This window comes from Corvus moneduloides, chromosome 3 (assembly GCF_009650955.1).
Source record: "Corvus moneduloides isolate bCorMon1 chromosome 3, bCorMon1.pri, whole genome shotgun sequence".
NCBI lineage: Eukaryota > Metazoa > Chordata > Aves > Passeriformes > Corvidae > Corvus > Corvus moneduloides.
This window is the reverse complement of record NC_045478.1, coordinates 31,846,306-31,862,379: the sequence shown is the minus strand read 5'-3', so window position 1 is coordinate 31,862,379 and position 16,074 is coordinate 31,846,306. Positions and strand designations below refer to the sequence as shown.

The following is a 16,074-nucleotide window of genomic DNA, read 5'->3' as shown; positions in this document are numbered from 1 at the left end:
TTTATAATGTTTTCTATTGTGATTAAGAAAAACGCATAACCCTTGCATTAACATTGTATACCTTACTTCCAAAGGGATTCACTGGACCTGATGGCTCACGTGGAGCCCCAGGACCAAAAGGACAGAAGGTAGGAACAAAATTATGCATGAAATGATGGATTTTTTTAAAGCAGCATTTTTGTTTTTTCTATACGACAAATAAGATGCTGCAGCCTTTCTTAAAGTCTTAAAATATCTATAGAATACTTATGTACTGGGCCCTTTTCACACAGTACAAAGAAGCTTCCATTCCCACAACCAGCAGTAAGGAATGGTGGCTGGCATTACATTGTTGAGATAAAGGTTGAGCATCTTCACTAATGGTAAGGCCCTTTCCATCTTGTATTACAATTGTGTCATTGTCATATTCAGAGGGAACCAGAACAGTGAAACCTGACTTCATCATCAATCAAACGAATGAAATATAAATCAAAAGTCAGAGAAACAAGCATGCTTGAATTTTTGGGTTGGGGGAATAAAAGGCCTGAGGCTGCATCTTTTTAATACTGAGAAAGTCTTTCCTTTCTATCAAGTCTTACTGAAACCAGCATAGCATTAATGAAGTGAATAATACTTGCAGACTATGCCCACTAAATGATACCCTCCAAAAGGTGAGAGAACATCTTCCTGTATATTGTTTACAAAACTTGATATTCATGCCTCTTAAAAACTCATTTTTTATCTTTTAAAGGGGGAGCCAGGACTTCCAGGTGCTCGTGGACTTCCAGTAAGTAATGCATTTAGTACACAAGGAGGATTTTTGTGCCTTAAATATTAATATGAAGGCTTCTTACCATTAAATGTAGGGAAGAAAAATGCCAAAGTATTTCTGAGGTTTCAAAGAACTCGTAAGTTACGAAAGTAGTACTTTAAGGAACCTCTTTACCTTTATATCTAAGTGTACAAATATTACTGAAAGATTATGTTTGGTTTGTATGCTGCAGAAAAGAAAGGAGCACGTGTGATGTGGTCCCAAGTTTTGGACTTATACCTTTGGACTTATACATTCTTTTCCATCTCTTTGTGAAAATGCTGTGGAGATGAGAGAGCCCATGTTTCATTTGCATATAGTAGTCTACAGTTATTCCCGTTTTCAGCTTCTTGCCGTGTGTTTAAATGGCATCACTGAAGTGTAAATTCTGTGAGACTCCTTGTGCTGCTTTGCTGCTCTGTATGGAAACAAGACAGAGCATGAGAAAGGACATGCAAAGAGTCATGTTCCAATTGGCATGAAGATGGACTTAACAACCATTTTAGGGGCTGAAAATAATTGTGAATTTTAGGAGTTTTGCAAGTTGAAGAAGTCAATGATTGTTGGCATGTAGAAATTTAGCTTAGGAAAAACCCCAAGGAAGATGAGTGATGGAACAAGATGACTAGCAGAAATTATAATAAGGCTGCATATAATTAAAATTTAATTTAAAAATATATTCAGTTTGGAGAAATTATTTAAGTTAAATAGAAGAGGTATTGTATTCCAGTATAACACTCCTTGTGTATTTGTATTTTTGACCTTGTCCTATTAACTCTCAGTAAATTTATATTAAACCATTACTTTGCTATTTGGCCAGAGAGAAAATGATAAAGTTATTCTTGAAGGTATGGCATTATAGACATGTTCAAACTCAAAATGAATCACTTTGTGGATTTAATTTCTTAATAAACCACTTTAATTTTCATGGATGCTGATTCTTACATGAAAATTTGGAAAATAGGTAATACTTTTATAGTGGCTGGCTGGTCTGTAGGCTCAATATATGAGCTAAATTTAGTCACAAAAAAATGGCAGAACTGAGGTAGGATCTAGGTAGACTGAAACCCCTACATTATTCTGTTAGAGGCTTGAGGTGTGCTTTTTGTTTTGTTTTGTTGTTTTTTTGTTGGCTTGTTTTTTTTTGCTGTCAACTAGATGGGGAAATAATTTCTGGGTTGTCTGCAATGCATTTTATAACATCTAGCTGCAAAGAAGAAGTAGTTAAACTCTGTCAGGTGTATTTACTGAGATGATATGGGAAAAAATGATTAGATGGATGGAGCTCCTCTCCTATGAGGAAAGGCTGAGAAAACTGGGATTGTTTTGCCTGGAAAAGACATGTCTTAGAGGTGACCTAATTGCAGCCTTCCAGTACCTGAAGGGACCTTACATGAGAGCCGAAGAGGGACTTTTTACAAGGGCATGTGGTGGCAGGACAGGAGGAAATGGCTTCAAACTGGAAGAGAGTAGGTTTAGATTAGATGTTAGTAAGAAATTCTTTGCTGTGAGGGTGGTGAGGCACTGGAACGTTGCCCAGAGAAGATTTGCATGCCCCATCCTTGGAAGTGTTTAAGGCCAAGTTGGATGGGGGTCTGAGCAACCTGGGCTAATGGAAGGTGTCCCTATGCATGGCAATTGGAGCTAGGTGATCTTTAAGTTCCCTTCCAAATCAAGCCATTGTGTGATTCTATGATAGTGAAAAACGGGGAAATAAAACTGAATTACTGAAATATTTGGTCAAAGTACTGTGGTATTTTAGCCTGTCAACTGAAATAAAAACTGAGTTGGGGAAAACATACATGATTTTAGCTCACCATTTACAGAATAATGCAAGAATGATTAATTTAAGACCCTCCAGAATAAGTGGGTGCATAAAACATGTATAAAGAGGGTTAATTCATTTTAGAGGTAGAGACGTTAATTTGGGAAAGCAGGAAATGGAACCAACTTGTCAAGGTAGAATGCTGGTTCTTTTCAGAGCAGCAGGACTTTTGTTACCATATTTTGAGACTGTAAAAGCAGTAAATCTGATAAGATTTTGGACCATTGTTCAAAGCTGAGTGATTTTTGTTTGCCCTGAGACTTTCAGTCTTAAGGTGATAACGCTTCAGTGAACTTCAGTAGGGATTGCCTTTGGAGTTGTTCTGCCTCTGCTTAATAAGCAACTGCTTTTTCAGGTGAATCTGCAGGAATATTTATAATGAGGAAATGAAATTTCCAATTTATTTAAAAGAGAAAAGATGGATATACTTAGTCACCTTGTGTCATTACCCTTGTACTTTTTAAGATTAATCCTTAGACCTCACATGTTAGGAGGAAGCCTAGTGATTGATTTTGTAGCTCCACGGTTGTTAACCCATACATGCTGAATCCATATGCAGAGATTAATGCTCAAAACAAATCTCTTAGGAAAGCCTGTATAAATGCAATTTTCTATCTGATAAATGGCTGTATGCTATTGAAGAAATCATGCAGCTACTGAAAGATTCTCAAAAATGGCCAGCACTGGTCATCTTAGCTTTAGTGAGATTATACCTGCTAACAAAACCCACAAAAACAAAAACCCAAACCAAAACAACAAGAAACTCCACAATCCCCAATCCCCACCAAAACAAACATCCTCCTCCCCCCCACCCCCTGTAAAACCCCAACAAAACCCACCTACCCTGAAAACAAAAAGAAACAAAAAAGAAGTAGAAATGGTAGTGCTGGGGTGTGCTGGTTCTAATTTTCAGATTCAGAGAATTTTGGAGAAGCTCTTACTACAAATGTGAAGTAATGGGGCTGTTTAACCTTTGCAGTTCTTCAGTTTGATCCATGAAACCTCATTTACTAGAAACATAGTGAGCACAATTATGACTCTGCATACTAGCTACATGATTAATTGAGTGCTTAGGTGTAATTATGCACTGCTTTGAATACTGTCAGTGGCTTTTTGCAAGTGGAGTAGTCCCTGGATGGTTATCCAAAGACTTCATTTCTCACAGAACGTCTTGCTTAAGTTATTAAAATGCTCAATGCAAACAGAAAACCAAAAGGCTTGGATACAACACTAATTAGTTTTAAATTATTATCACTTTTTTCCATGTTTATCCAGTGGCATTTATCAGCCAAATTAGGACTTGCGGGTATCTTCAAGCGTGAATGTTAAGGACATAAAGTTTTATATACAGCATTTGCTTCTCTGCTTCTGTCACCTTTTCTTCCCCAGAATGTACCCTGACAATCTTCAGTTATCATCTTAAGTTTCCCCTTTTTTGTATTTTTTTTGCTGCTTCATCATTTTGTTTTAATTTATTCCCTTTGTCTCATCTGTTTGGTGGATAATCTTGCAAATGACAGGTTACAAAGTTCTTAGAATTATTCTGATTAATTCAAGTAATTTTTTTATGCAAGTAATTTTAATATGCTGATGTCTCTGGCCTGGTCCTAGTAGATGGACCTGGGGCTGCTACATTTAAGTGCATGTAATGCACCCTTCAGTCCATTCTCTCCTTTAGTTCCCTCTACCTCTTCCGTGAACTGATATATTGCTAGTAGTTTACACATCTGGCATATGGGGAGGATTGTGTGTATTTAGTGACAGAGAATTTGAAAATATTTTAAGGTCTACTAAAACACAGCATCCAGCACAGCGTACTCTTACAAATACTGGAGTCTCCGTGGTGGATGGCAGGAGTACTTACCAGATCTAGGGGCAGGTGTCTCTAAGGCAGGGGATTACAGACTCTGCATTGCTGCCCAAGCCTGTGCACTCGATGTGCTCTGTGGGTCAGATGAGTGCCTCCAAAGCAGGCAGCAAGCACCTGGGCAGATAAGGCTGCGGTCCCAGGCTGTGTGGAGAGGCTTTCCCTTTACACAGACAGAGGAAGGAGTGTGGACAGCTGCTTGGGACCAGGAACTGCTCTGTGTACGTCCTTACTGTCAATTGGCCTGGAGCTCTCAGCTTTGCAACTTGGTCTGCTTGTAGAGAGTTCATGGCCAGAAGGATGGAGCATCTGTGTGAGGGGGAGGCATTGATTGCTGGGACAGAATCCCTGCTTTTTGTGGTCTTAATTTAGGAAGGTGAGGGGATGCAGTGGAATGGTCAGAGGAGGGGACAGCTGCCTCCTGGGCTGCTGTGTGGGCTGGGTACCACAGCTGTAGCTGCTTCTTTTGGTGTTGTTGACCTTCCCTGCCACTGTTAGGGGGTGCGTTAGGAAGGGGTACTCCAATGAGAACCTTCAAGCAGGTGGTTTCCTCCTTTCAGAGGCAGGTGATATTATAATTAGATATTATTGAATATGTGATGCAGTGAAAGTTTGATTTGTATAGTCAAATGTAGATATGTATAATGTCATGAATTGTAGCAAGGAAGTGTGAAGCAATAGAAAAGGGATTATGTAGGTTATGCAAGCTTACTTTCTGCTGTGTATTAAATGGTTAAAATGGAATGATTCTGATGAATGCTTGAAAATTTGCCTGCGTTATACAGACTTTTCTAAACAGCCCTACAAATACAACCCTGGATTGATATTCTGTGGCTTTTTAACTCACATTCAGCCCAGGTGCCTTATTACATCAAATCTCCTGCATATTTAAGTGTATTTGGGATTTTTATTTTAGCGTTTCATACATATCACTGATGCTATTCTCTGTAAAATTTTCCATTTGCTTTAACAATGCAAGACTGAGGGATCTGTTTTCTTAGAGGGAGTGTATCATCCGAACAGGCAGAAACACATTTGTATCTTGGACGCTTCTCGTTAAAATGATTCAGAACAATACTGATGTAAAATGTAAACAGGAGAAGTTTGGTGTTCTTTCTGATTACCAAAACCCCTAAGTTTAATGGATTTAGGCCTCAGAGAAGCACTGGGGGAAAAAAGTTCTCTTTTGTTATAAATTCAAATGTACCTTTAGAAGGAAATTATTATAGCATAGATATGTTTATCATGGTACTTGATAATTATCTAAACACAAAGCCTTTAATGTCTTCATTCCTTTGTGGAAGTATCTTTGTTTATAAATACATGTAATGATACTGCAAGGCAAGTTAATCAGAAATTTAATTTTCTCTACAGATACTGATTATCTAATAATAAAATTGATTTTTAACAGTAGTTGAACAAGTTTTGAAAGTTATTTTGCAGAATCAGATGAGGGTTTTTTTACACCTTTTTTGTCCCAAATACTCTATTATTGGAAAACAGCTTAACTAAGTTTGGAACCCTCCCCATATTTCTGACCTTTTTTTCATATTTCACAGGGCAAGGGGCTTCTTGGACCACCTGTAAGTATCAATTTTACAATTCATAAGTACACTGTTCAATGAATCTGTTTGAATATTTAATAAAGCTATTATACTATAATTAAAAGTAATTCAGTAAAAAAAGAGAGTTTTAATCTTTACATTCTATGTCTATTATGTATGTTCTCTTCAGCTACCACTGAGGTTGTGTAGGTCTGTGGTATATGGGGCAAGAATATTGATGTCTGAAGGCATAGCTTTTTGTTTGTGAGAATTACATGTTCTCAATCCTTGGATGTTTGTTACATAGGTATTACATGGCATAAAAATACTATTTACCTTGGCTGTTGTAGGGTCCAGCAGGTGCAGCAGGACTTCCCGGGGAAGTAGGTCGTGCTGGTCCACCTGTAAGTACTACTGTGTTTGCTGAAAATGTAGATTTACTCAACTGCTAGAAGGTACTTAAAGAAAAAATGGTTATCTAAATACTGTTTGGGCTATCACAGCATTTTCAAATGTTTTTTTCCTGAGCAGTGATCACTGATAGAAGAAGGATTATGTTTGAAGCTCATCAGAAATAAAAACAATGAATAGCACAAACTCAGGGCCACCTGTCAGATTAGAATTAAATGTTTCATGGAGTGTCCCATACTCTTCTTATTCAAGGAAAGCTGAAATCAAAAAGCAGCCCTGCCAGAAATACAGGAAATGTAAACCTTAACTACTCAAACTACTGATTTTTATTTGCATATCAGTGAACATGGCAATTCAGTACTTCTTCTTGGTCTCATTTTAAATGTGGTTCCATCTATTGACCTTACTGCAGAACCGTGCACTCAGTTTCACCACACTGTCTTATTTTGACACCACACTTTACTGAAATGGAAGTAGATACCAACTGGTATTTTTCTACTTGAAATCTGAAAAAGCATTAAACTTTTGTTTAATAAAACCTACTTTTTAATGCAATTATATAAATTAATTTAAAAAGAATATTAAAAATTGCCAATTTGTTTCAGAAGATGAGCCATCTACCTCACTGTCTTGTCTGTAGGAGGGGCAAAAATGGATACCTAGGGAAGTGTACGGGCTATTTGTAAAATGGCATTTTTCTGTCGTACTGTCACAAATTCTGGCAGTTAGTTGGTAGTTCAGAGACTGCCTGAATCAGAAGTTGCATCCGTGATGCCTTTTCTAAAGCTGCATGTGAACCATTAACGCAGTTGGTCTCTGAATCTGTTTATATCCCAAGCCTCCATAACACATTGTAATAATGAGTCCCACAATGTAATTATGCATTGCATGGGAAGGAATGGCTCTATAGCTCATGCATTTTGAGAATTAATGAATAATTTTTCTATATTCATCTTCTTAACTGCATTTATGACTTAATAAAATGTAAAAAATACTATTGAAATGACAATATTAAGTTCAAAAGTGATCTCTGCCCAATTACTAGATCTATTTTAATTAAAAACATTCAGAAAAAATAATTTGCAGAGGTTCCACATTGTCTTTACCTATGGGAGCACTCAGCATCAAAATTTCACAAAACTGGGAAAAATTCTAACTTGGTAAATTCTTCTTGTGCTCTGAAAAAATGGATTTCCCCCTCTCTCCACTTTGGGCACTTTTGCCATTTACTAGTATTCTTTTCATTCATAACTTAATAGCAGTTATAGAGGAGGAGTGCATAGATGATCCTGTGGTTAGGTGTTTCAGCTTTCTAAAGCAGGTGAAAATGTTTTGGTTTTCTTGTAGCTCCTATTTCACAACATGGCTGCTGTTCTACTAAAAAAAATGGTTTTCCCATTCTGTTATGGGGGCCGTGTTGTGTGTTGATGTTTGAAATGCCTACCTAGTCTGTCCTTCTGCAGCCTCTTAATTTCTCACTGTTGTTGTGTGGTCTGAATATGTGCCTACTGGTTGTCATTATTACTATCAGTCAACTAAATTATTTTACCCTTTTTAAGGGAGATCCAGGAAAAAGAGGGCCACCAGGGCTACCAGGACCTCCAGGTCCTCCAGTAAGTGATTATGTTTAATATGTGCTTACATCTGAATTTTGTGTTGTTGCTGCTTGAACGAAGGTTCTCCCCAAGCTCTACAGCTGAATGCTGACCTTGGGATTTCAGAAGGATTTTGATCTTCCATTTAGAAAGCAATTTTCTGCTCTTTATGGTTTTAAAAAGATAGTTTGAAATGCAAACCGTCTAACTTCTCTCATGGTGCCTTCCCATTTCTGTAAACTGCAAATACACAGGTTTTAAATTTCCCTGTGAATCATAATACTGTAAATGTAGTCTTTGTTGGGCTTCACTGGTGTTACTTCAGTAGAGGCAGGCTTTTCTCTGTTAGGAGAAGAAAAAATTAATATTTGTCTCATGAGACAGAAATATGTGCTTCCAGGTGGGTTGAGTTCTAATGTCTTTCTTCAATCGAATCTGCTACATGCAAGGAATAGAAGAAAGATTTATAGCAGTGCTTTGCCTCTCCAGGAGAATGTCTACCTTTTCTTAACCTCTTGGGAGGAGGAATGTGTGTTATGCCTTTGTCTTGTGGCAATTTACCTGCCCAGAGAGATAAAATGGAGAGTTTGGCAGACACATCTCAGTCTGAGTGCAGGGAAATGCAAACTGCTGGGAAAGATGCCATGCTAATGTCTTTTTAAAATCTGTACTGTTCTTCTGCTGGGAATCTCCTCCTCCCCACTCTTTAGGGACAGACCCTAAATACCTACGCTTTATTTATGCCATGTTTCTTGTTTTCATGAAAGTTGCCAGAGAATTGGCAGAGGCATTTTAAAAAACATGAATGGTAAATTGGAGAAGAGTAGTTTGGAAACAAGTGGAAATGAGTTCTCAGTAATGGCATGTAGTGCTTCTATTCCTTAAAGTTTTGTCCTTTTTAGGTTTCTAAAGTGCCACAGTCCCACTCCAGTTGATGACATTATGGACCCAAATACTCCTGGCTTTTAAAAAATCCTTCTGTATATAAGGAGACCATTCTTTAAGGAGCTCATTCCTTAAACTCTCCTGTGCTTTCCTCTGAAACAGTGTGCTTCCTCCCACAGGGCTTCAGAGAACCCAGCTGCTGCTGTGAAATAATCTTTCTCCCTGTTGTGCCTCATAAGCCTCTTGTTAGCTTCCATCAAGTATTTGATTTAATATGGGAGAGGGCCTTCCCCCCACTGTGTCCATCTCATTGTACACTGATGTCTAGTTTATTGCAACTGTCATCTACCAATACTTTTGAGAAGACTGCTTTCTCTGTAAAAACAATTTTCTCTGTAAAGACCTGAATATTTTGCTGAATGGCACTAAGTTATTCTCATTATAGAAATTGTCTTGGGCTCTGTAGGAAATTAATGGGGTTTGAACATATTTGTTCTATATTTACCAGAAGATATATTTGAGGTAGTTTAAAAAGCAAGAGAAATATTTTGGGGTTTTTTGAAAAGCTGATTTAAGTTAGAGGACAGGACCTGCAGTCCTACAGCAAAATCCTATGGTTTAAGTGCTCTTCATGTGGGAGATCCTTTGGTTGATTGTATTTCTGATTCCAGGTTTAGATAGTAGTTTTGTCTAATGACTGTATCGCCTAACGAGTCATGTCTGGTTATTGCTCTATTGCTGACTTTGATTAATTTAATTTAATTTAGGGAACTATCGGCCTGCAAGATGGTGACCTGTTGGTAAGATTATTGTCCTTGTTTTTGTTTCTTTTTAAGTAATCTCAGGCAATCTTATTCAGCCTATATGGTAATAACTATGTGAATGCTTTTCCAGTGTCCCAGTGCTTGTCCACCTGGCCGTCCAGGACATGCTGGCTTAATGGGTATGAAGGTAAGAGAACTTGTTTGTTCCAGCATTCCTTCCAGAAATGCTGTCTCAAGGCACGGGGGAGGGTAGTTAATTACTGACTAGAAAAAGGGCTTTTCACCCTTAATTTCAAAAAAGATTGCATCAGTGCGGTTGCTTATGGTTATTCAACTGTTGACTGCCAAGATAATTTCTTGTTGTTGAAATCTCTTGCTACTCCTCTAATCTTCACGGTAAAATTTATGTGTGGTCCTGAGAAGATTACAGTATGTGAAAGATTGCTTCATTCACTTCCTGGGTCATTTGTGGTCTGACTCCAGAAACTCTAAATATTCCCCCAGATTCTTAATCTTTTCGATTACTTTTTCTCTTCCTGGGAGACGTGTAACATACTAAATTGAAATTAACATATTTTGAAGTCTCATTTTAGCTAAGATTTTTTAAATATATTCTTTGCTGGTTTCTAGAAATACTGTTGGCCTGAGGAAATTTTTATGGGATAACATAAGAAGAAATACTGACCTGCCTAGAAATGCAGCCTTGTTAGATCCAGAAGCAGATATTTTGAGCATGGTACTTGATATGTAGTGTTTCCTAGACAGGTGAGGAAGCAGTAGTGAATAGGAGTTGGGAGGGACCAGCAAGACAGCTCTCAGCAGTCCATGTCTGTTTTGGAAAACTGTATTTTAATTCTGAATAGTCTCTATTTATTTATTTATTTATTTATTTTGGTTTTTCTTTTTAAATTTAGGGGCAAAAAGGTTCAAAAGGAGAGTCTGGTGAACCAGGAAAACAAGGTTATAAGGTAACATTAAAAAAGAGGATAAAACTGCTGTTGTTTTTAGCAAATTAATAATAGTGTAGCCTTGCCTTCAAAAACAGTATTATATTTTAAGTATTAATTGTTTTAACAGAATACATGAAGTATGTACATGTTATAGTACTACATATCATACTGCTCCACAGTAAACAAAGGCACATCTCTATTCTTTATTCACCTGTACTATGTAATTATTATGATGCACAAGTCATACTCCTCTTGCTTTTTATTTTGATTGTTCAATTTAATTATTATAGAACTTACAGGAAAAATTAAAGCTAAGTTTATTAACTGAAAAACTTTCAAACATTTAAATGAGGAATAATTCCTTGAATTTACCAAGTCAGCTGTTCTGCAGCACAGATGAGTAGTTACATGAAGAATGAGAGGGAAAAGGGACATTTGAGAGGGAAAGGACACGGTATAAGTTCATAAGCAGAGGCCAAGTCTGATTCACTTTGAAAACTGAAATGTTAACTCTCTTAAGGTGTTTCATTTGAATTACCCTTGTTATATAACCTCGTTAATATTGAAATATTTGCAAGAAAATTTCAGATTTGCACTGCCTTGGTCCATGCTTCAATGTTGCAGGAAAAAACGTTAGAGAAAACTTTTTGCACTTTTAGTCTGGAAGAACAAGAAATCATAGAATGTTGAGAGGTTGGAATAGACTTTAAAGATCATCTAATCCCAATCCCTCTGCCATGGGAAGGGACATCTCCACTAGACCAGGTTGCTTAAGGCCTAATCCAGGCTGACCTTGAACACTGCCAGGGTTGGGGCATCCACAACTGCCCTGGGCAATCTGTTACCGTGTCTCACTACCCTCACAATTAAGAATTTCTTCCTAATAGCTAACTTAATTTCCCCTCTTGCAGTTTGTACCCTTTATTCCTTGTCCTATCACTACAGTTCCTGACAAAATCCTGAAGAGATTGATGTCAAGAAAAAATGGAATGACAGATTAAGAGTAAAATATCATTATTCTTTATACTGAGGTTTCTTTGAAATTACCCTTTTGACTAATAATTGAATGGAGTGTGAACGAATATCTGTCTGGGGAAGTGGTGTGACCTCATCTGGATTTCTTTGAAGCATGACATGATGACAGAAAACATTAAATAGTAAATGCACCTCATACAGAGCAATATGCATGGTACAGATTGGCTACAGGTGTATTCCTTTTGCTTTCCCAGGGTGAAGAAGGGGACCAAGGACCCAGTGGTGAAGTGGGAGCTCAAGGCCCTCCAGTAAAGTATTTCCTTTTAAAGTGTTTCTCATTTGCTTCACAATGACATATCTTTTTTTATTATTGTAAGGAAAAAGATACTATAAAACTTCCATGCACCTTTCTCTTTATTCTGCCATATTGTCTATGAATGAAAGTAGAATTATTTAAGTCCCTCCCATTATTGCTTTGCACAAAGCTCCACATAGTTCTATGGAAAGGCTAACTTTAAAAACTCTTTCATGTCCTGAATTTTGTGTTGTGCTTATATTGTGAAAACAGTTGGGTTATTTTTTTCTTGGCCTTCCTTTTCATAATTTTTATGACTCTGACTTCATCCTTGAAAAGGACCTGTTTGTTTGAAACAGAGTCAACTGTGAAATTCAGATTTAGCTACGATTTGAGGATGAACTGGCAACCACTGAAGAATACGGGGTTTTTCCTGAAGTTTTTTTCCTTTTGTCTTACAGAAGAAGTATCCCTCAATCATACCTAGTTATTTTCTTGTTCTGATTTACTGCACTTACTTCTGACACATACCTCCTCAGCTTGCTCCCTGTGAGGAGCTCTTATGGTTACCGTGGCTGAAAAGGGCTAGGGAACAGAATAAAGGGGTCATTCTAAGTAGGAGAAACATGCATAACACCTTTAATTTCTATGGTTTATTTTCTGATGAGATCTCATGTTTTTTTCTTAGGTGTAAAAGTATTTATTTAATGCCATTGGTGTCCCGATGTGATATTATACAGGAGCTTACCTTAACACATGTGACATCTAAATGCTAAATTCCAAATTTTCTATGAATATGAACATAAAACAACACAAAGCTCTGGATTATGACTAGAAAAAGATAAAGAACAGACTAAGTAAAGGAAAGGGTGAATTCCTTCTGATGCTTGATCCTGAAAAAGTATCCCTGAGGTCCTGGTGCAGACAAAGTACTTGTGTAAGAGGCAGCTTCTCTTGTCTGAAAGGCCTGTGGGGGCCAATTCATTTTATTAATTTTGGTAAAGTTCCTCAGGCACTGTGAAATAACACAGTAGAATTAAAAACCCATTAAAGATTGACTTTCCTTCAGTTTTGTTTTTTGTTTTAATGTGTTACTCATAACATTTCACTGTATCACCAGTTGGTCACCTTACAAATAAACTCTAAAAATTTTTTTTTCTATTAAAATTTAGCTTTCATAATATGCAGAAAGTGATATCAGATAGATAACCCATGTGAAAAAGAACAGACAATGCTTTAGAGGCACAGATGGAGAGCCTGTAGACTCTGTTGTATCTTATATGTTCCATTCATAAATGAATGAAAGGGGTTAAGTATCCAGTCTCCACTACAGCACCTGCAATCCAACCAATGTATTGTATTGACAAAAAGATTTGCACAAGATAGCCACCCCTGGGGGAGGTGTTGTTTTCAATAGAAAGTATTGGATACCACAGTGTGCCTACTTCCAACTTAGTAGCAAGATTAAACTGTGTTAGAAGCAGGATTAAACTGTGTTCATCTCCCATGTGGGGCTGCTGTAGTCATTGTTGCATTATCATGATTTTCCCCACCTTTTGGGCTGACAAGGCTTCAGATGTTCTGTGCAAGATTCCATCTAACTTTGTGATGATAGTTAGGATACATCCTGCTGCGCTAGGGTGTCTACTCAGTTTAGCCTCTTGTGTGGTGGACATAAAAGCTTAGCACTTGCACTCTCAAAAACCTTGCCCTATTTTATCTGCATCCAATCCCCCACTTAAGGCAACTTAGCACTTTTGCAAATTTGGCCCTCACATGTTCCTTTCACACAAGCTGCAGGTGAGAATGCTTCAACTCTGTGGTAGCCAAGATGGAAAAACAGTGCAGTTTTTTTTGTCCTTACGGTGTATTTGTGGTTTTATAATACAGCCTGATAGTTTTGTTATTTTTTTAAAAGTTCTAAAATTAGTAAAATATCAAATGACTATATAAATTAAGAATTCTAATGCAGTAGTAGTTGGATTTCTCCTTTAATACTAAGAAAATAGTAAAATAATCATAAAGAAAGGGTGTAGAACCCTTGAGTCCTCTGTCTGAAAGCTAGGACAGTCCAGATCAGAAGAATTAAGCGTAATTTGAATATACTTTTCTATTTCAGGGCATTCTAGGTATCAGAGGTATAACTGGCATAATGGGACCTAAAGGTACCAAAGTGAGTATTAACCTTTCTTTCTATAAAATGGCCTGTATTAAAGAAAATGTACACCTCTGAATGTTTAAAAAGCTTATTTAAACTTCTTCTTTATTTCCCCTTTATTTTCTCTCTCCTGCCAGCTGTATTTCCACAGCTACTGTACTTCTTGTTAGGAAGAAAGGTAGCTCAGTCCTTCTAATTGATGAAGGACACTCTTCACTCCTTTTCCCCAGTCCTTGTATTTATGGTAGTTTTGCATGTATGCAAGTCTGTAGTTAGCAAGATAACAAGTTATAACAATTATGAACTATAGCACATTTTAATTAAACCTAAAATCTATTAAGTAGTCCCTCCTGCGATTTTTATCTTCTTAAAGCCTTTTACTTCCATCATCATCCCAGTTTTTGTCAGGAGTTTTTATTGAGAGTTTGTTCTTTTTTCCATTCTTTCTGTCTTTAACATCTCTGTGTCTTAAATTGCTGCCAGTCAAAACTGGCTGTTACATTTCTAGTTCTGTGATCTTGCTAAATCTATATGGTAAAAATTTCTGAAAGGAATAGAATGAAGAAATCCTGCCATTGTCTCCTTCTCCAGAAGTCAAATCACATAAATCTTGTGATCATATGTCTTTGGAGACAACATCAAATTTCTCCTGATTATGAATCTTCTAATGAATGATCCTTCCTAACCTCTCGGACATGCTTGCTAAGTTATTAATATCTTACTTCACTTTCCTGGCCTTTATGTGTTCTAATTTTTTGTAGTTATTTGCCTACATTTTCTGTAATGTTTTGTCTACTTGAAATATTTACCACATCTGTTTGACAAAGGAGTTCCATATTCCCTCTAAATCTTTTTTAAAACAATTTTTTTATCTACATTTACATTTATTTCCAGGTAGTGATTGCATTATTTCCTTGAAACATATGTGATAGAAATAGCTGCACTGCACTTGATGATTTCTCTGCATATTTTGATGTTACTCTATTATGCGATGAAGGATATAGTATTATTAAAGAAGACACAGAGATTTTTTGAAGCAGCATGTGAAGGTCTACCTCCTTCCTAGAATTTTTAGAGAATGAACTGAATGTTGTTTTTTGACTAATATTTTTTCATAGTTAAGATATATTTGTTTTATATCTCCATTAAAAAAAACAAGATAGATGAAGAAAATTTTATCTCTTTTTTTTTTTTAATTGGAGCTATAACCCCCCCCCTCATCTGTAGAGAGTTTACAGCTCTTAGCAAAGCAGGACCCATAAGTTGTTAGTTCTCCAGCAGTTCACTTTAATATCCTGTGTTACCTATTTGTTTTGTAGGGAGCTCGTGGTCTTGATGGTGATCCTGGTCCCCAAGGTCTTCCTGGTGCACCTGTAAGTAGACTGTAGGTTATCCAAACACTTCCCAGTTAGTGAAACTTCGTGGCTGTGAATCGAAAAAACCTCTGATTAATCCAATTCTATTGATTCCCCACAGGTGAATAAATGATATTACAGTGATATCAAGTCTGTAATGTCTTAATGTTCCCAAAGAATTTGAGGTAGATGAACCCATTTTAACTTCTTAGTATGTTATGGTTACCTCTTCCTTCTGAGTCCTCCTGTGCATTAGGGTGGCTTGGAATTTTTCAGGTATCAAACTGGAACAAAACCTGTACAGGGCAATTTGTACAATTTGTGTTGGAGGTTTTTATTGTGTGTGTGTTTTGTTTGTTTGGGGTTTTTTTGGTTTGTTTGTTAGTTTGTTTTTTTAAATTCTTCCTTGCTCTCTGCTTCCATAGCTGGAATTTGTGCTTGGAATAGCCAGTAACTGTGTTAAACAAACAAGTGCAACATCCTTTGCTTAGACACTCCCGAAATCCCAGGTGATGGCTTGAGCTCTGTTTTTAAAAATGTATCTGTCAGCTGCAGTTTTAAGAAACTGCATTTTTAAATATAGTGTGATTTTGAGACTTTCACCAAATGTGAGTTGTACTTGTTGATTTTCTGAGAGCTTTAGCTAAAAAACACGAAGTT

At 37.0% G+C, this 16,074-nt stretch overlaps 1 protein-coding gene across 2 annotated transcripts in view; it reads left to right on the top strand.

The window, feature by feature from the left end:
• The window catches only part of COL9A1 (collagen type IX alpha 1 chain), a 66,798-nt gene that overhangs the window by 20,649 nt on the left and 30,075 nt on the right, over positions 1 to 16,074 (top strand). For both annotated transcript variants that reach the window (XM_032104744.1, XM_032104745.1), the window contains 11 exons: positions 75 to 128; positions 731 to 766; positions 6,042 to 6,065; positions 6,377 to 6,430; positions 7,997 to 8,050; positions 9,685 to 9,717; positions 9,812 to 9,868; positions 10,596 to 10,649; positions 11,861 to 11,914; positions 14,021 to 14,074; positions 15,379 to 15,432. In XM_032104744.1, the coding sequence (XP_031960635.1) occupies positions 75 to 128; positions 731 to 766; positions 6,042 to 6,065; positions 6,377 to 6,430; positions 7,997 to 8,050; positions 9,685 to 9,717; positions 9,812 to 9,868; positions 10,596 to 10,649; positions 11,861 to 11,914; positions 14,021 to 14,074; positions 15,379 to 15,432 (528 nt within the window). The remainder of the gene's footprint in view (positions 1 to 74; positions 129 to 730; positions 767 to 6,041; positions 6,066 to 6,376; positions 6,431 to 7,996; positions 8,051 to 9,684; positions 9,718 to 9,811; positions 9,869 to 10,595; positions 10,650 to 11,860; positions 11,915 to 14,020; positions 14,075 to 15,378; positions 15,433 to 16,074) is intronic.